The 20,607-nt window shown below is 41.2% G+C and overlaps 2 protein-coding genes across 3 annotated transcripts in view; one reads left to right on the top strand and one right to left on the bottom strand.

Moving 5' to 3' along the window:
- Positions 1–1,924: 1,924 nt before the first annotated feature.
- On the bottom strand, positions 1,925–8,192 carry RBM12B (RNA binding motif protein 12B). Of its 2 annotated transcripts, XM_038174078.2 has the most exons (3): positions 8,034–8,192; positions 5,414–5,459; positions 1,925–4,692 (listed from the first exon to the last, which is right to left on the bottom strand). In XM_038174078.2, exon 3 carries the CDS (start codon positions 4,662–4,664, stop codon positions 2,544–2,546), a length of 2,121 nt encoding a protein of 706 aa, XP_038030006.1. In that variant the 5' UTR covers positions 4,665–4,692; positions 5,414–5,459; positions 8,034–8,192; the 3' UTR covers positions 1,925–2,543. The 2 variants fall into 2 exon arrangements, with proteins under 2 accessions (XP_038030006.1, XP_071890560.1); XM_072034459.1 differs by lacking the exon at positions 5,414–5,459 and having other exon boundaries at positions 8,034–8,175.
- A 1,517-nt stretch (positions 8,193–9,709) lies between these two features.
- Positions 9,710–20,607, top strand: part of TMEM67 (transmembrane protein 67) — a 30,542-nt gene continuing 19,644 nt past the window's right edge. The window contains exons 1-9 of the mRNA XM_038175137.2: positions 9,710–10,315; positions 12,332–12,420; positions 13,923–14,016; positions 15,481–15,580; positions 16,128–16,197; positions 16,293–16,367; positions 17,329–17,391; positions 18,527–18,681; positions 18,801–18,909. Coding sequence (XP_038031065.2) covers positions 9,844–10,315; positions 12,332–12,420; positions 13,923–14,016; positions 15,481–15,580; positions 16,128–16,197; positions 16,293–16,367; positions 17,329–17,391; positions 18,527–18,681; positions 18,801–18,909 — 1,227 coding nt within the window. The 5' untranslated portion in view covers positions 9,710–9,843. The remainder of the gene's footprint in view (positions 10,316–12,331; positions 12,421–13,922; positions 14,017–15,480; positions 15,581–16,127; positions 16,198–16,292; positions 16,368–17,328; positions 17,392–18,526; positions 18,682–18,800; positions 18,910–20,607) is intronic.

Here is a 20,607-nt window from a genome sequence, read left to right as displayed (position 1 = left end):
AGTCATAAACTCACATCTGTAATTTAAGATTAAGTAGCTACAGGGCAAATAAGGAACACTTTAAAATACCTTAATTAAGGTCTCTGCCATTATAAGCTTTGGGACTCTTTTCATGTATCCACTAGGGTAAAAAAAATAAAAAAAATAATAAAAAAATTACCATTCCCCAAATTAATAGTTCTTTGTCAGCAATTACTCAAAATTTCTTGAGAGCAGACAATGCCCTTGGAGTAGGCTTTTCTCAAAACAATCTCACACCTAACCAACGAATGACCCACTAAATTACCTTGTCCTTCCAGTCCCCAAATCCTGCTTCTTACAAAAATGCGTGTATGTGCACCTGTGCATGGAACAATGCTACTCTAGAGGCACGGTAAAAAAATTACCGATTTATATTCAGGATTTGACAACCCCTATTTTGGTGTTTTTAAATTCTTCCAGCTACTCCACATTACCTGGAGGAGAAAATAGTCGCTTTCCTTCTTTACAAAACAGCAGGTATCAGAGGCAGGAATTAGTGGTAAAAATGTTAGTTTACAGAAAAAACAGTTTTCAATGGTGTGAATAGAACATGTAACTTTATTACTTTATTTTGAGGAGAATATGGATGCCTTTGGCGTGCTATTATTTTCCCTGCAGTCTGTTGGCTTTTCGATCACTCTTATAGCAACTCTGAAGTAAAAGCAGCAGGGTTTTTTTTTTATTCCATTTAAATGCAGAGGAGCATTCAGAACAACACACTTCTAAAGTTCCTACCAGTCAGCAAAAAAAGTATTCAGGCTTTTTTAATTTGGCCGTATCAAAGTTCTTCTGCTGAGGAATCCACACCTACGAACTCGGCATTACCATTCTCATTTAAAATGCTTTTTTCTGAGCACTTCAAACAGAAGACAAGTCATATGCACAAGAAATGAAGCTACATTAGCCTTTTAACAATTATAGATGAAAAAGGGGGTTGCCTTGTTAATTTCTAAAGAGCTTACATGGAATTTAGTAATGATGATGACTTTACATAAAAGAATAACTAAGGTATGACCTCCAGCAAGGGTGATCAGGCACTGGAACAGGCTCCTCCGGGGCGGTGATGGTCTCTGTCCTTGGAGATACTGGAAAGCCAAGGCACGAGGCCTTGATTAACGTGTTCTAACTGACCCTGCTTTGCACAGTGGGGTTGAATGGGAGACTTCCAGGTCCCTCTTCAACCTCAACTGCTCTACAAATCTATGATTTTTTTGGTATTGCCTGAGCAAAGGTTAAAACTAGTTTTCATCATCAAGTAGCAAGTTTGCTGTCTTCAGTTCAGAGGCAACTACAAAAACACCCTAAAATCCTTTAGTAATCCAAGTACTACCTCATTCCAGTTGCAATTGCCACAGTGTATTCACACCAGTTTCCTACTAAGCCTGAATTTTGAAGATGCAGAGGACTTTCCTGTCAGGATAGCTTTTATTTCTTACTAAAGTTTGTGTCAAAGCATTCCGAACACTGACATTTATTCTCTTGTAAGAGAAAAAATAAAACAGCTCATTGTGAGCATGGTTGCCAGGGACACATTAGTTAAAACTGATTATATATTGACCTGGAATGCATCCAGCCATCGCTAGCAAGTTAACATTCATGTAACAAGTATGTGGAGACAAACTAAAGGCCACTTAAAGTTCAGACTGAAGCCAGAATTCTTGCTGTAATTTTAAGGCATTTTCTGTCTCAAAGGTACTACACTGCAAGAAGAGAAGAAAGCCTAGCCACATGATTCATGGAGATCTCGGAGTCTTTGTAAGCTGCGTGTTCACTGCTACGTTGACAAACTTTGCACAGTTCAATCTTTCCATGGAAAGCAACCAGCATTGTTCTAAGACCCAGGTACACTGAAGATAATAGGTGACGAGAGCAGCTAGACAAGTTTTAATTATAAGACACACACTTAATAACAATTTCTTTTTTATTTAAAAAAAGTTGCAGAGCCAGCAAAGCCAGCTAATGTGAACAGATCTTTTTTCTTCTAACAGGGATGCCTGCAAACACATGAAACCGAACAAAACCTGAACAGCTTACACGAAAAAATAAAAAATAAAAATCAGTCTTTTTTAATTTTATTAAGCTAACCTCAGTAAGAACGGTTACTGACTAATGCAGATAGCACTGAAGTTTTTGTCTGAACCGTTTGCATGGTTGGTCAACCAGCACTTACAATTTCATTTGATGCAAAGTCAGGAGACAGGGAATTAAAGCAAACAAGAAAAAAAAAAAAGGAAAAAGAAAAGAAAAAGCATTAGAAATTCATGCTTTTATACCTTGCTGTAAAATATCAATGTCCTCTGGAATTTCAGGGCTCTTCTCTGCCACGAGAAGTAGGCACAATACATTTCTCAAATCTTAACCATCAAGGTATTTCAACCCAGAGCTAAACACCCAAACTAGGTATTATTTATAACCGTTGATGGAAACCGTTTCTTCTTCAACTTCTAGCCATTAAAAACTTAAAAACAACTGTCAATACTGTCAAATCTAGAATGGTTTATTCTAGAGCATCTCTTCCTCCTTTACAGCAAGCTCAGCTTTACTTTTCTGGGACCAATCGGCCTATCATTCAATTCGTTAATAGCAGCCATCGCTTCCTCATAGTTTGTCATCGCCACAATGGCATCACCCGAAGGCAACCCTTGTTCGTTATACTGCACGGAAACCGACTCCGGTATGACTCTGTAGCCATAGAAAAAATCCAGAATCTCATTGGGAGTCGCTTTAAAAGGTAAATTTTTCAATCGAATAGGAACAACCCGGTCAGAACCACCACCACCACCACCACCACCACCACCACCACCGAAATTTGGGTCCGGCATAAATCTGCCTTCTGGAAAGTTTCCCATTTTGTTATTCCCAAACTCCATTCTGCCAAAGTGTTCGCTGTCACCACCAAAATCCACGAGGGGTGGCGGGCCTCTAAAATCCTTAGGAGGGCCCATGAAGTTCTCAGGGGGGTGCCTAAATTCTGAAGGATGCCTGAAGTTCCCAGGGGGACCAAACGAGTGCATGGGTGGCCCTTGCGGTGGTCCAGGTGGGGAACCAACCGGACGGGAGAGCTCACCTCTGTCATACGCGTGCGAATGCCCCTGCATCTCGTTTGGGGCAGAGAACGGAACAGTGACACCAAACTTCTGCATCTGCTCTTCAGATATCAGTCTCAGCAACACCTCCGTTCCCAAGAACCTCCGACGATTTAAGTTTTCCGCTTTCATGGCTTGTTCTTCAGATTTAAACTTCACTAAGGCTTCTCCCAGCCCAGCTCCTTTGTCGTCATAGAGCAAGTAAATGTCATCTTCATCGATATCAAATCTCTCAAAGAACTTTTGCACTTCGACTTTTGTCACATCAAATGGAAAATTCCTCACATAAGCACACACCTTAGGGCCAGAATGACTTTCCCGGTAACTTTTTTCTGTCATGGCCTGGCCAGGAAGATCTCTTTCCTGAGATCTTCTCCTCTCGTAAGAATCAATTATTTTCAACATAGACTTTCTTGCAATTGGAAAAATGTAAACAGGACGATTGAGAAGAACCTTTCTATGGCACTCCAAAGCAGCCTGATAATCTCTCTCACTCCTTAACATCACAAAGGCATCTCTAGTCCTCCTCTGATGCTTGTCCGTTAGAAGCTTTATTTGTTTGCTGCCTATATCCAGATCAGGGAAAAAATCTCTCAGATCTCTCTTCTCCACGTTAGTCGAAAGATTCCTTAAGTGTATGTAATATTCCTGGCTGGGGGGAGAACGAGAACGCGTTCTTTGTCTCCTTGGTGATCTCGAACGAGAATGCTTCCTTGCGTGCATGTAGCCCGAACCTCTCGGTGAGCGTTCTTTGAAGAAGTGATCCATCTCATTCGGCACGTCTACCCGCCCGCCGTACTCGATCCACCGTTCCTCCGTGGTCGGACTGATTTCTATGAACCTCTGCCCCATGTACTGTCTGTGACGTTTCAGTCCCTCTAAGGCATCGCCAGGCGTGGCAAATTTTACCAAGCAATCACCGTTATTTAAACCGTTACGGTGCTTTATCAGAATCACCCCGTCCACGCGGATTCCGGAAAGGAACGCCCGCACCGCATCTTCTGTCGCAGAGTAGGGAATGCCACGCAGGAACAAGTACAGATCATCTGGGTTAAACGCGTGGGAATCCTTTCTCGACTGGTAGCTTGATTTAGGCATGCCTACATCACCGTGTCTCGTGCCATTGGCATGGAACCCAGCCTCCGGGTGATTTGGCGGACCGTAACCAGATTTATTTATTCCTTTCGTAATAGCCGCGACTAAATGCGAGATGTCTCCGACACCCGATGCACCAGAACCAGCACCTGCTCGTCTAGACCCAGACATTGTTTCTCGGCCCCCACGGTCAAATCGTTTCCGGCTCATTTCTATGGTGTTCTGCATCTCCGCCTTGCTGCTGAGAAAGAGCTCTACGCGGGAGTCCTTGATAAACCCTCCCGAACAGCTCATGGCACGCCGTGCGTCTTCATCTGTTGCAAATATAATAAAAGCCTCCCCAATTTCTCCTCCAATAATATGCACACCTCCATCGGGAATATTCAATCCCAAGAAGAAACGACGAATATCTGCAGGACCCGCAACAACAGGAAGCCCCTGCAAACGGATGACTACAGCCATGCTGAGCTCAACCCACAGCAAAAATCACCTGCAGACAAAAAGGTACACATGATAGCACGTCTTTAGTACTCAGCTGTTACAGTATCTTAACACTTAAGCCTTTTTAATGAATGCCCTTGTCTCAATCAAGAGAGAAGGCACGAAAAAACTCACACGTTCACAAGAATGGGATTAAAAGAAGATTCGCTGACAGTTGATTAGTCAGAACAATTAGCTACTCCACCTGCACACGTGCACAAGTCTATCAGTATTCCCTATCCTAAGGGCAACAAAATCCACCTCAGTCACTCCTCACCATCCACGGTACCCAAAGAACACCTAAAGTCTTTCGTGGCATTGTTGCTGGATGCCAGAGATCTCTGCCCAGTCCCGAGGAATAAAAAAAAAAAAATCCCGTTTGCTTTTGAACAGGACATTTGGGAACATAAACACCGAAAATGCTAGATGATAAAAGGAAAAAGGAAAAAGACTAATTGCGACACTGGGAAATGAAGCAATTCACCAACACTGATGACTTTACTGCTTTGACAAGTTGCTCTAACCAGTGATCGGTTCTGCTCAATACCGTACGTTCTCTCAGCGTTCAAAACTGTTGTCTCTTTCACGTAGTCAGAGTATTAATTGCAGCAGCCACATGCACTCAGGAGAGCATATCCTAGCTCCCAGCCACAAGACTGTGAGAAAAAAAAAGGCTGTGTACGATCTCGTCACAATACTCAGTGAGAAGTGTTAAGCTTTGGGCAGCTTACCTGTTTCTGCTTGGAAGACCTGATAAATTCTGTAAAATCAACTTAACTGTGGAAAGAAAATGAAACACAATTAATGGCTGATATCTGTACTTTGGTTTACAAACTGTGCTACATTGCTGCAGCTCATCCATAGCAGTGGCTAACATTAAAGCCAGGCATGTAATGAAACCACAATCTGGGATACAATGAAGAACTCCTTCCACGTTCCAACATGTTATGCACGGCATCCCTGTGTTGCCATTTTAGAAGCAAAGGAAATTCAAAAGTTAAGTTGACTTCTGCAAATGATGAAAACACGATGAGGTTATTTGGTCATCGACTGCGCCATACTGAACTGTTGAAATCAAACAGATTGACAGCGAATCGAGGGGAAAACCCTCAATTCTTTGAGTCCTTGAAAGACGTTCAAGTCCATCTCAAGATTACAGTAAGTGTCCATTCTTCCAAAATTCACCTGCTGTCAAAGCTCACACCAGGAGTACACTACTCACCAGTCCAGCACTGCACTTAACGTCCACAGTGAAGACTATCAAAAGAACAAAATTAGGCAGCAAGGAGAAACTACAGGGCAAAAGCAGAAGCTGTATTTTCCCTAAATGTGAACTGCCTTTCACAAGTAAGAACAACTATCGCTTCATCCGCTGACTTGACCACATCCAGATTTTCAACATGACCATCTGATGTCACACAACACAGAACTCTCAGAACAAAGACAAGCTCCCAGAACAACTAACTACATCCCTCTAAAAAAACAAAGAGTCCAAGGCCCTGATGACAAGTGTTTGGGAATATGCCCCGTACAAAACCCTTGCTCAATAACTGAAGCACTAGATCCTGATGCCAAGTTACCTATTGATCACAGTACTTAGTCACTCCGCGTAAGCCCAGCAAAACGAGAGCAAAGACCAAGTTCTGAGTCACTTCTACAACAAACCCAAACCAACTGCCTGTTTAATACCTGCACTGAAGACCATCAGCTCTCCGGGTGTTTTTGGGGAGTGTTGACCCCAGCCAGCACCCACATAGTTGACTCTACCCCATCCTCACCAGCAGGATAGGGAAGAAAATCAGAGGAAAGGCAAGAAAACTTGTGGGTGAAGGTAAAGAAATTTTAAGAGGTGAAGAAAAAAAGCAAAACAAAGGAAATCACTCACCACCTCCCAGGGGTGAACTGATTCCCAGCCTGCCTCCAAACAGCCACCTTAGAAGCCAAAAATACACTTCCCTCCACAGAAACCAGACAAAAACCTTCTTCTTCCTCTACCTCAGTTCGACGTTACATGGCACGGAACATTTCTTTGGTAAGTCTGGGTCAGCTGCCCTGGCTGCGTCCCCTCACAACCTCTTGCCTACTCCCTGCCTGCTGGCTGCAGTAGCTGAGTGGGGAAAAGAGAGCCCTGACGCTGGGCAAGGGCTGCGCAGCAATAGCCAAAACACTCGTGTGTTGTCAGCACTGTCCAGCCACCAATCCAAAACACAGCACCACAGCGGCTGCTACGAAGAAAGTTAGCTCCATCCCAGCCAGACCCTCTGCACCTTTTAATCTATCTTCTCAACAGATGTGATGGCCATGCCAAAAAAGCAAGGAGAGAATTCAAGGGCAGGATTTTCTTACAGGGCCTTCGTGTCTTGTGAAGTGAAATCCACTGCCCTGCTACTTGATGATGCACTTTATCTGTAGTTGTTCTGAATTTCGCAATTGTGCATTCTCATCCCCATTTTTAAACAGCACTCAGAACAGATCTCCTCAGTACTTCTTCGGTGACAAACGGCAAGTTCTCCTCGATGTGCCAACATACAACCTCCTGCGTTTAAAACCAGGCACACTGATTCCAGATCCTAATGCGATATTCAAGAAATCCACAAACAGAAGCGTAAGACCAGGTAGTAAGCTTTTAGGAGCCATATATTAAACAACCAAAAAACGGTAGGAACTGCAGACAAGCCATCCAACTGTTAAACGAATCAACAGAATGAGTGGCCTTTAGGATGCACGTTCATGAACTGAGCTTCAGAGAACAAAGGTTTACGTAATGAACAGACTGTCAACCTCATGGCAAGTTTAAAAGCAGAGGTGTGCATGTTAAAGCTTTAAGAAATTCTGTGTTTGCCTCAGTTAGCCGGAAAGCAGCACTACACCTATACCTCCACAGCCTCAGCGAACTCTGCACACCATTAGCGCTTCGCTCCAGAAACACCTCCCTCAAAAAACAGGTAAATAACTAAACAAACAAACACTTTACGCAAGCTAAGCCTGCACCGGACCAGCACTTTGAGCACAACGCAGCGAGGCCAGAGCCGCTCGCATGCAGCAAACGGCGCCAGGAGGGGCACCCCCGGGGCGTAAAAGCGACCAAGCACCGGGTTTCACCAACACCCGGCGGTTCCCAGCAGGATTTATCCTTCCGTCTGCGGGGAGAGAAGGAGAGGGGAGAGGGAAGGAAAGGGGGGGGGGGGGGGGGCGCCGTGACAGGACCGCGGGCCCAGGCCGCCGCCGCCGCGCAGCGCTCCACGAGGGCCGGGCTGCCGTGAGGCGGCTGCGGGGAAGCCCGGCAGCCCTCAGGGAGCGGAGGCTGCCCGGGAAGCCGCTCAGCCGCCCCTCACGCCCTCCATCACCCACCGGCCGCGCCGCTAGGACAGGCTCCGCGCCCAGCCCCGCCGCCCGCAGCTCCCGCTACGGCACCGCCAAGATGGCGCCCGCCGCCGACCGCCGCTTCCCCTCAGCCGGCGGAGGAGGAGGCCGAGTGCGCACGCGCGACCCCCGCGGCTCCTTCCGCCGCTTTGGCGGGAGCGGGCGGCGCTGAGGGGAGCCGCGCGGCGGCCTGCGCATGCGCGTAGCGCCCGTCTGTCCGTCCCTCATCTCTTCTTGGGGGGGGTTAAGTAATACAAGGGGTAAATAATAGCTGAGGGAAAAGGAAATAGGAAATACAATGCCTTGGTGGCTGAACAGTCCTCTTTTACAACTAAAAAACACACCTCCTGGTCAGAAATAGCCCCCTCCTCGCTGTGAGCCCGCTGGTCATGGAGCGTGCACAAGGAATTAAAGGGTCACAGTGTCTTTAAAGAGAAACAAGAAAGAATTAGCTGACATTATAACATTATGCATAAGTCATTATGCTCCCTTAACCACCAATTGTAGTAATTTTGTGTATAACTGGAAAGTATAAAAATGAATTTTCAGCGTCGAGAAGTGTGCTAGCTTTGTGTAGCTACCACCTAGCACCCATCTCTACGCAGATACATAAATATATAATTACATAGATATATACATATATAAATACATAGATATATAAATATATAAATAAGTAGATATATAAATATAAATATCTCTTGACCATTAATCAGCTCATTACACCAGATAAAGAACAACACTTTGGCTAGACAAAAATAAATATTTATGGCAGATTCACCCTCTCGATCATCCGAGTGGCCCTTATCTATCTTTTCCAAGATTAACTTGAGCCAAGAAGTTGAATTTGTGCCAGTGTTTTTGACAGAGCCATCCCTAGAGCAGTGTTGAAAGCAGACTGCCTGTTCTCTTCCAGAAATAAATTTCCTGATAGTAAAAATACACAGTGTAACTGAGACATCAGTGAGACATAGCTGAGCAACTAGTATAACAAGGTCCTCCTGTCCTTTTGCTTTGAGTTTTGGGAAGCCAGTATCCATTCTGTGTTAGAAAATCCCTAGAAAACAGCAGGTGGCTGGCCACAAGCTGTGAAGCTGCCTTCTCCTTAGGAGCCAGCAGCTTGCTGGTGGTTGTAGGACTTTTGTGAAATCATTAACCCTTTGGATTAAAGGGCCTAAATGCAGTAATCACACATCAAAAATAATATTATTTCTTTTAAAGGATTAAGATATTTGAGTCATAATTTTCGCACAGGAAGAAACTACTTTTTCTCTGGATTTTTTTTTTCTCTAAAACCAACTTTTATGGCACCATTGCCTGGGCATGTCTTGGTACAGAGGAAGCTGTCTGTCCTGACTAAAAACACTGGAGATGTTTTAAAAAAACACGCAACATTGTGACGGGAAATACCTATGACAAGTGTTTGCTGTCCCTGGGAGGGGTGTTAGAGACCAAAACATAACAGGTTTCTGTTGTGGTTTAACCCCAGCAGGTAGCCAAGCACCACACAGGTGCTCTCACTCCCCTTGAAAAACCTCATGGGTTGAGATAAGCACAGGGAGGTTGCGCACCATCTACCACCACAGGCGACATGATTCAATATGGGGAAGAACAGTGTAATTTGTTGCCAATTAACAATACTAGGGCAGTAAGAATTGAAGCAAACTAAAACCACCTTCACCCCATCCACCCTCTTCCATCTCCTCCCCGCAAGGGCTGCAGGGGAACGGGGGCTGCGGTCAGTCTCTGCCTCTCCTTCACGGCGTGGGCTGCCCAAAAGCTCTTCAAGAACTGCTCCCAGATGGGTCTACACCACGGGGTCCATCCCCCAGGAACAAACTGCTCCAGCACGGGTCCCCCACGGGTGGGGGCAGCTCCCCCCAGCCCCCCTGCTCCTGCGGGGGCTCTCCACGGGCCGCAGCCTCCTCCAGGCCACATCCCCCTGCTCCACTGGGGGCTCCTCCACGGGTTGCAGCGTGGAGATCTGCTCCATGTGGGACCCCTGGGCTGCAGGGGGGCAGCCTGCCCACAGGGCTCCCGGTCCCTCCCTCCCTCCGTACGGGGGCGGCTCCGCCGTGAGGCTGCGCGGCCGCCGGTCGCCATGGCGCTGCCGCCGCTGCTGCTGCTGGTGATGATGGTAGCGGAGCCGCCGCCCGGCCTCGGCTTCTCGCTGCCCCTGCAGCGTCCCGCCGAGTGCGGCCGATCCCGGTACTTCGACGTGTCCCGCCTGGCCTGCGGGCCCTGCGGGCAGAACCAGGCGCCGAGCGCCGGCGGTGAGCGAGGCGGGGGGCGGCGGCGGCGGCCCCGGCAGCGGGACGGGGGGAGGCCGGGCAGGGACACGGCCCCCGGCACTCAGCACCTCCAGGGATGGGGCATCCACAGCTGCTCTGGGCAGCCTGTGCCAGGGCCTCACCGCCCTCTGAGGGAAGAACTTCTTCCCTATATCTAATCTAACTCCCCTCTTTCAGTTTAAAGCCATCCCCCCTTGCCCTATCCCTACACCCCCTGACGCAGAGTCCCTCCCCAGCTGTCCAGTAGCCCCCTTTAGGCACTGTCAGGCCTGATCCTAATACCTGACAGCCTCTTTCCTCAGGAGTGGTGGTGGTCAGATGCAGATGGCTCTCTCTGTAACTGCTGCCCACCACCAGCACGGTATCTTACAAAAGTAACTCCATACTTGCTGAAAAAATGCACTCTAATAGTTTTCAAACCCTTCATAATGAATGCATTTAAATCCATAATGTTCTTTTAGCCTAGGCTCTTCCTTTAACTCCAAGGTTTCAAGGAAAGGTAAATTCCTGGGGGAGGTCAAGGATTCAAGCTTTTCCACAGCACCTGGCTGGAGCTGTGCAGGTAGATGCCACTCAGCCTGAGCCTTGAGTCTTGCCTGAAATCTGCTTGGGACTGCACGAGTCACAGAATCGTTAGGGTTGGAAAAGCCCTCCAAGATCACCTGGTCCAACCATCCCCTACCACCAATGTCACTCACTGAGCCGTGTCCCCAAGCACCACGTCCAACCTCTCCTTGAGCACCCCCAGGGACGGTGACTCCACCACCTCCCTGGGCAACCCGTCCCAGTGCCTGGCTGCTCCTTCTGGGAAGAAATGTCTCCTCATTTCCAACCTGAACCTTCCCTGGCACAACTTGAGGCCATTTCCTCTAGTCCTATCACTAGTTACCTGTGAGAAGAGGCTGACCCCAGCTCCCCAAACCTTCCTTTCAGGTAGTTAGAGAGAGCAATATGCTCCCCTGAGCTTCCTCCAGGTCAAACAACCCCACTTCCCTCAGCCTCCCAGGCCATGCGCTTCATGACAAGCTCATGGCTGTGGGTTCTTCTCTCAAGCAACAGCTCCTTACACCTCTTCCTTGATCTGATCCTACTGGGCTTTTCTTTCGGTATCGTTAAGAACCATATTGGTGTCCCCTGACTCAATCCCTGATCATTTTCAGAAATGCCATTTCTGTAAAACTGGTCTGGTGAGGAAGCTTTAAGGTGCTTTAAGGTTAGAGAACTTTTCACAGAGTTTTACATGATTTTTATGTGCACAGTTCTATGAGCTGAAGTAATAATAAACATAGTTCATTAGTACTTAGAATCAATTTTATTTTGTAGTACATTTTTAAACATACAGTCCATGATAGCGAGACTGAAAAATTTTAGGAAAAATATATTGTTGACCACTAACAGGTGCTGCGAAAGTACTGTTGAGTTTAATTTCATATTAAATATTAAGTATGTTCTGTTATTCATTAAAAACCATTCCACAGAAAGCTTGATCCTCATGCAAAGTTTTACAGGCATTGAGTTTAAATTACCTTTAAAACTACATTTATATTTTGAAAAACTTTTACATACAAACATGTTTTTAAGACTGACTTCTTATTCAAATGATAAAAAATGAATACAGACATTTAATGTTGGTGGCGTAAAGGGACTGGCCTGAGAATAGCACTGTGGCAAGATTTATACAGATATTTCTATCTGTTATTAGATAGAGCTAAAGAAAAAATACAAAAACACAAGCTCTGTGGGTTCACCCTTGATGCCCCAGTGTATCAGCCAACCCAGTGACATTTTGTGGAAACCTTCCTACAAACGGTAAAATGAACATTTTTTAAAAAGCTAGCTGATTTTCATACCATCTTACTCAGGTCTTTTAGTTGTGTATCTAAAAAAATATATTGATCTCTTGAGAACAATAACAGTTGTTCGTAGTATTCTGTGAAAAACAAAACAAAACATTTTTACATACATGTAGATTAAAACTGTTTTTGTTCTTGTTTTCAGGTAGTTCATGTGAATGTCAGCCAGGATTCAGGATGGTTTCTAATAATGGTGGGTCCTCTGTTGTTTGTGAGAAATGCCCAGAAAATATGGTAAGTATTGCACTTTTAATACTTTGCCATAATAATGTTGTTTGTTTTTTTTTTCAAATTTAAATTTCCATCTGAATGCAAGATGTTTTTCCTTAATTTTAAATTATTTTCCAAAATAGTCTTTGTTTGCGATTTTTTTAATTTCAGACCATGTTTATCTGTAGTATTTTTTTTCTCTTTGGAGCTGTTTATTACTATTATTTTGCAGGCATTTTTTCATAATAAATTTGACCCCACAGCCAAAGTTTATATTTTAAATGTTCAATATTTTGTTTGTTCAAATAAATGTTCAAATATTTATGTTTATATTTTAAAAGTTCAGTTTCCTTCTACTGCTTTTCTATTCTGCCTCATGTTATGTTACCCTTGCCCACTCTTTTACAGAATGCCAAAGTAGAAATGCAGCTCATAAGTATCTTATTTGATAAGTTATATAATTTCTATTATTGTAATACTTAATCTGTATCATCCTACTCCATGATACTTCATCTTTTTACTTTTAAATTAACTGCTGCTTTTATGTTATTTTTCTCCATATGCCTTTGTAGTTTGGTCAATTCTTTCTACCTGTCTTGGCAAATTAAGCTATAATTTTGAGCCACATTTGCAGCATTGAACCAGAGACACCAGACTTAACCAAGCATCTTTCTCCCTTTGCAGTAAATAAAAAAATAACATTTCTCCAGCAAAAACAACTTGTGAAAAAGCCTTCTGGAATATTTCCTTCTCTCCAATAATTGTACAAAAACTCTCAGGAGGCCAGTTTAGTTGGATCAGTTACATATTTAGTGGCTAACTGGGTAATGCAAGTAATTTCCCACTTCTTTTCATCTTCTTGCTACACTAGACAAAGCTTTTGACAAATATCCATTGGTATTTTGGTCATTCCACTGTTTCTTTTTCTTGTAATGGTGGCATTTGTCTTCGATCCCATGGAAGTGGAGAAGGAAATAACATCCATATCACCTGAGGATGAACATTTATCTTCATTTTCCTCATTGGTTTTGATCTGTGGTACAACTACTTAATGATATAACGGAATGTGCATGTGACTGGTTTGGATACATGCAAAATTGCATGCAGTTATGCAAACTGCTTGATGTCAGACTTCCATTTCCATTGTTTCTGTATATCTATATGTAAATATGGCTATTTATGCATTGCTATGATTATTGGTTGGTGGTGGTGGTGGTTTTAAGCATAAAGCCTCTATCTTTTTCAAACCTAACACTTCCAGCAAACTCTTATCTTCACTGCAGGTGTTAATTAATGTTTCAGAAAAACTGAAGAACCCTTTTTTTAGTCTATCTCTGCATAGGAATCATTTTTGCCAGATTGTTTAGCTTTTTTTTTTTTTTTCTTTAACAGCTTCATGAATTCTATCAATGTTGTTATACACGAACACATTTTCTAATAAATAACATCTGGATCAGGAATTCTTCACAGATGTTTGGTGATTTTGATGTTTTTGAAAAATATAATAGCTTTACATTTTATTTTAGAGTGGAGTTACTCAAGATGGATGGAATTGTATTAAATGCCCTAAGGACCTAACTTCTGAAGGAAAATGTAAATGCCTCATTAATGAAGTATTAGGTAAGGAACATATGCAAGTTATGAGATACTGGTGGTTATTTTAGATATTAGAGATTATTAAGCCAGGCACTTCTGTTAAATGAGAAAGGAAATTTAACATCTGTTTACATTTGTAACATAGCATTTCAACATTGCTGTTGATTTCAAACCTCATTCCTCAAAGAGAGCAGGTAAATCTGTGCCACTGTTCATTGCACTGATAAATACTATGCAAACGTTCTAGAAATGAATGCTGTGAATACTGCTACATCGTTTCCTTTAAGCTGGTTGGCATTGGTGAGGAAGGGTTGAAATGGCCATAAAAACAGTATCAATATAGACTAAGAAGAACACATTTGAAAGTTTTGAAGGTTATAAAGTTTAAGTACTTCTCAGTACAGGGATTATACATACATAAGTAGGTGGAACAGGATAGCCTGAGCAAGCCAAGCAAGCTGCTGTGCATTAAGGTCTGTGGATTTCATGCTTCCCTAAAACATGACTGTATCTCTGAATCCCTGAGACACACTTCCTTGTATCTGCAACGCTTACTTGATGCCCTGTGAAAGATGCAGACTCCTTTCAGTAAACACAGGAAATTATTTTTGCTGTTAATTTTAGTGGTGGTATTAAGTATGTTTTTGCTTATCTTGCACAGTAAAAAAACTAATAGCAAAGAATAATTTTCATCAGGGGTGTAAAATTACCTCCTTGGAGCTCTGATTTTCCTCATTTGCAAAGACACAGGACAGAAAAGACTTTCCATGTGCCTGTAATTCTTTGATTAATTATTTGCTAATGTCCAGTTTAGGTATTTATTTAACTGAGTGTGCTGGAGAGTCACTCTTTTCCAGGTGACTACTTATAAAATTTTCTAGGAATCTGTAAAAAAATTAATACCACCTCCTCTCCCACAAGCTTTATAAGAGTTGAAAAAATATAAATTCTGAAACATTTTGGTAAAATACTGAGAGTAAAGCTCCTTCTGTCATTTAACCTCCAAAGCATCAGTGCTGAAATTTTTTAATGCTTTTTTTTTTTTTTTTCCATAGTTAGACTTAAAATCTCTTGCCAAATGATTTCATTGCTGGAGGATGCAGTTTTGAAACTTCAAATCTGTGACATTTGCATTTCAGATGAAAATTAATAATTATTATTTTTCCCAGTAATTTGTAAACTTGATGTTTTGAGTTCTGTATTTGCAATGAAACCTTGTTTTGAAATTTGGTTCTGAATAAATAGCAAAGGAACAGCACTACTGGACATGAAATATTGCATGTGCACAGCTATAAACAACACATGAATATAGATATGTGCATTATAGGGATGTGTTTTGCAAGTTGTGTTCTTGATTTTTGGGAAATTAAATCTTTGCATTTATTTCAGAGATCTACATAGACAGTTTCATTTTTAACACTTTTTTAGCCGTGGTGACATACTGTGCATCATACTATTGTACTACAGTTGCTTTTCTTCTCCACTTAGTGGAAAGAAGCGTTGATGGTGTTTTGCTAAACGAAGCTTTGTGCATACGTTGTAATGGAAGTGAGCCGTCATTCTCCGCTTCGGATGTGTTAGGAAATAGGTAAGTATTTTCGTTCCTTGTGTGTTGACAACTTTGAAAGTGCCATATTCTGTTTAAATTGAATGTTCTTGAGGTAAAGCCTATATCTGTGGGATATAAATATTTCTGGATAATAGAAGCATTCTCTTTTGCTTCATCTGTATACATCTTGAAAGCTTAGTGACAGTTTTAAAAGCAGTGAGTTGGAAGTCCTCAAGCCCATATCAAATTCAATACGTATTGTGTTCATTGAAGTCCTTATATGATCAGCATTGTTCTTTTGGTTTTTAGTTGTTTGTTTTCCTTCAGCGTGACTACAAGCAGGATTTGGACTGGAAGCAGAAACATAATTCTTATTTTGATAATCACCTATTTAATTTCTTTACAACTTCACTGACAAGAAAAATTGGTAATGCGTTTTGCGTTTTAGTTTGAACTCCTGAAGATGCTTACAGTACTATCAGGCCTTACCTCTATAAATTGCAAACTATATAATCAATTTTCACTAAATACTTAATCGCATACTTAACTACGCTTTAAGTGTTTTCTTCATGTTTGTGCTTCATAGGTGTGTAAGATGTGAACAAACTTTCATCAATGTAAGCAAGTCTTGTGACTGTAGCAGCCCAAACATTCTAGTAAGTAGAAGAACGCTTATTTCAATGAAGTTCAGAAAAAAAATAAAAGTTATGTTGAAAAATAATAATAAAAAAAATAATTCTCTCTTTTTCAGACTGGGGGATTATGTTTCAGTGCCACTGAAAGCTTACCTCCAAAGGCCATAGCAACTGTTCGGTTTGGACAAATAGTATGTATGCTTATTCTGAATCATTTTCAAGCTGTCTCATTACTTATTTTCAATAAGTCTTTTAATTCTGTTGCTGAAAATCGAAGGTGGTGGTTTGCTATCATGGTGATCGCAAGGTAATTAGCATCAACATGGAGAGTGTAGACGTGGAGACCAGGCAGGCATTGCTCTAATGGAATAGGCTTAAGAAAATTTGTGCCCTCTTGGAAACTGAAAAACAGAGGTAATTCACATGAATTTGGTATCAAAACAAGTATCATGTGGTCTATTGTATTTACTGTATGCATTTAAAACACATCCTTGTATCACAAAAAATGCTGAAGAGTTCATGAGAGCCTCTAGGCTTTTTTTTTTTTTAATATAAAATTAACATTCATATAACGTATTTTAAAGGGGTTTTAAAAGATTGAGGGGACATTTTTAGTTATATCACCTGTCCAGAAAAAAGCAATTTTCAGTTTTCCTGACAACACATACTAGTGCTTTTTGGAAGTGCAATATTCTAAATAATATCTTATTGAAAACACGTCTTTTCAGTTGCTTACAGTAGGTATGAAACCCGTGTTTTCAACAAATATGAGGAATTATAAAAGGCAAGTTGTGAAATAATGAATTTGGCAATTTTGTTTCTGAGTTAAATTTACCACCCAGTCGGCTTTTTCCTCTTGAAATCATTAATACTTCCCTTGTGCAGTAAAGAAAACTCCTTTGTCACAGATTCTATTTAAAAAATGTAGGTATTTCCATTCTTGTTCTGTGTATTCTGTCTAACTTGATGAAGTGAAACAAATTATTTCATAATGGTTGGGTTTTGAATGGAGATGGTTTGGTTTAGACATTTACAAAGGACTGAAGTCTCTTAGAAAAAATAAGTAGCAGCTCTTAGTTGCCAATATTTCAGATTGTTTTGTGATGGGTTATTGTTCTGAACAAAGACAGTGAAACCATTCCTTATTTACAGGGTGTAACATTGACATCAGCCTGGTTTCTGAAAAACCTGCAAGCCTCAGCCTCTGCCTGTTGGGTGAGTTTCATTAATGTTTCCATTTTTTTCTTATTCCGAAGTAGTACTCTGTATAAAAGCCCCTTAAACAAGTGACTTTAATTTGTGGAAGTTAGTTGTGCTTATTATTAAAGAACCTTATTTTGAGATGACAGAAGATAAGAAAGTAATATATATACATAATGCTTAGAAAGAGTAGTGAGCAGTTTTGTCAATGGTAATGCAAGTCTCTGTGGCTGGAATCTGCACAAAGATATTTACCTTGAGTAAACCTTGTGTTTAAAAAATATCCTGCAATAGTCATAGTCACATGAACTGTTGAGTATATTGCATAAGGGACACTCAGAATTACTTTCTGACATATCCAGTACTGATTGGCATCTGGTCTTTATCTCTTAATTGGATTTCAGTTGACAATTCTGTTTTGTGATAGAGAAGAATTATCACAGTACCATCCTTTTAAGGTTTGCTTTGTTTTATGTATGCAAATATTATTTAACATTATATTGCTGTGGGTACCTGTAACTGTCATGGAGGTGTAGGTGCAGCAACAGAATCACGCACAATTTTGAAGCAGATGCTCATCTGACCCACACAAAGGCAATAGGTGATAATAATAATTAATACTAGTGCCACAATCTATCTGCATACAGATTTGTTTCACATGGCAGCAGTTTGTTTGCCAAAACTGAACAATGGTATAAATACAGCATAGTTTAGTAACAGCAGGCTAGAGTAAGTACTAAAACTGAAAAGAGAGTATTTATGATACATACGACTCCATACATACTGTTGCCAGTCTTAGGTCTTTGATGGAGTCATCTCTGTCCTACAGCCTAAGAGGTTTTAAACATTTTGATTCTGTGTTTTTCAAATACACATTTTTACATTTTTGTAACATCATATCATCTAGCTGATGCAGTGAAAATAAACTCTGAAAAAGTTTCTATTCTCGTGCTGCCATCTGCAGACCTTTAAAAATGTAGAACCTGAATAAAAGGAAGAAAATATTAGACGTTGACAAAACGAAATCTGTTTAAAGTAGAAACAAGGGTTCAGGAATGACTTATTGAAGATAACGTTAGTTTTATGACTGCCTCACCAAAAGGAGAGGTTCATAAATACTTTTCTGTGTTCCTGTGTTTCTTCACTACAGTTGCACTCTAATTTAACCGCATGCCAAGCTCTTGGAAATATGTGTGTGATGAATATGAACTCACTGAGTTCTTCAAGTACTGATGCCTGCGGTTTATTTCAGTACATTTATGCCAATACAGCAAGGCTAGGCATCATTCATTCGATAGCCTACTGGTGAGTTTCCTTTTCCATTATATGCAATCTGTAATAGTGTTTATGGAATTTATTATTCTATGTGTTCTTTGATTTAAAATGTTATGTTTCTTTAGAAACATCGTTGTCAATTTTTTCAGGAGACACAATCTTCCATGGCTGTATTACGGTGATCAACCAGGTTTAGCATCCCAAGTGCTTGAGACAAATCATTTCCCCACAGTCTTCAGTTTTAAAGGAAAAAATAAGGTAAGTGTTTGGCAGTAGACACAGGGAAGCAGATATCAGGAAAAGGACATAATTGGATAAAAATGTTTAGTCTTGTTTCTGATGCAGGTCCACCGAAGATCATTTTTAGGCAGCTCATGTAAAAAAAACTCAGAGATCTAATGGAAGAGGAAGGTGTATTTATATAAAACAAAATCTCTCAAGTAGGGTGATTTTACTGATTCACATTCACTTGCACACACATTTCCTTCGTTCACACTTTTATACCCACATTCTTATAAGTCAAGGATGTTTGTGCCTGTGTGAGCTGACCAGGACCAATTGTGTGTGACACAGGAACAAGGGATGCCAGCTATTAAGTCCTAGTTATGTCCATAGGATTCTTCTGGATTGTCAGTGATGAACTAGTATTCAGGCAGATCATTTATGCTCCTTAGAAGTTAATAGTTGTTTTGGCGTTGTCCTTTGCTTCAGGGTATTGTTTATTTCAGTTTCCATAAATCTGAGGCAAAGCAGTTCTCTGTGTCTTTCTCTTGTTTAAAATATATACATCCTTACAGCTTTTCTCAGTTTTCCTGGTGAGCTAAGTGGAAAAAGAGGGATAAAAGGGATGTGCTGTAACTTTTCTGCCATTTTCCTGGTGCCAGGATGCAGAGTTACTGCTGACAAATTGTCTGATCTGTTTTATCACGACTCATTCCTCAGTTTCACTGCAGGGAACAGTATGCTTCATTCTTGCTGCACACTATTTAATGCTTTTCTTTTCTTGTTTCCAGTGCTTACACACACATTTCTATTCATATTTCAGTTATACCAACTTTAATATTACTGTTACAAATCTCAACAAGCTGAGTTATATCAGAAATGGATTCAGTCTATACCTCCCGCACAAAATTTTCATTTTCAGTTTATTTTACACATCCATTTTAAAATTAGTATAACTGGATCAGTTTGTTCAAATTAAGTTAATTGCACAAAGTAAAGTAGTGCTAATGGTAACCTGTTTGTCAGTTATATTGAAAAACATATCTTTTCTTCTTATTAGCTCAAAAATAAAGCATTTTTTCAGACAAGCTATAAAAGGTTGTATTTTAAAGTAAACTAAGTTGCAGTGTTGCAGTGCAGCTTCTGATTTAACAATTAAAAAAATCATTCTCCCTAATGCTGAAGGTCCAAGGCTGGTATATATTAGAAATCTACCTAAATTTCTGATTAATTTTTGTAGACATATATTTAATTTGAATAGATTATTCCAGTCCTAATAATTCTAATAACAAAGGCCTGTAAAATAAAATGCTTTTTATATACCTACAGGAAATGAAAATTTGAGGTTGGTGTGATGGACTAAGTCCTCACAGATAGAAAAAGACCTGTTACTGCTAGGACCGAGCTGTCTCATCAAACAAAATGTCTTGGTATTTGTTAGTTTGGGTAGGTTTGCCCTTGAGTACCAACACTGAGATAAATGTAGAAGGTCACAGGCCTCTCCTAGCAGAAATCAAGAAGTAGGATTCTTGTTGTTTTTCACTAAGTTTAAAGCAGTGTTTTTTATACTCACTTGGCTACAAAAGCAGGATCCCTTGTGAACCAAAAATGACACACCTGGAACGCTGAATCTTTATCTCTTTCAACACCTTACTTTATGTGTCTAATTCTAAGCATCTCTTAAACATGCAAACACTTTAATGTATAGATCATACTGATAAATCTCATACCAAA

Source organism: Anas platyrhynchos, chromosome 2 (genome assembly GCF_047663525.1).
Source record: "Anas platyrhynchos isolate ZD024472 breed Pekin duck chromosome 2, IASCAAS_PekinDuck_T2T, whole genome shotgun sequence".
NCBI lineage: Eukaryota > Metazoa > Chordata > Aves > Anseriformes > Anatidae > Anas > Anas platyrhynchos.
Note: the sequence above shows the minus strand (reverse complement) of the source record. Positions and strands in the feature narration are given on the sequence as shown.

Coding starts and splice junctions, on each gene's coding strand:
- RBM12B (XM_038174078.2), bottom strand. CDS start 4,664: ATGGCTGTAGTCATCCGTTTGCAGGGGCTTCCTGTTGTTGCGGGTCCT.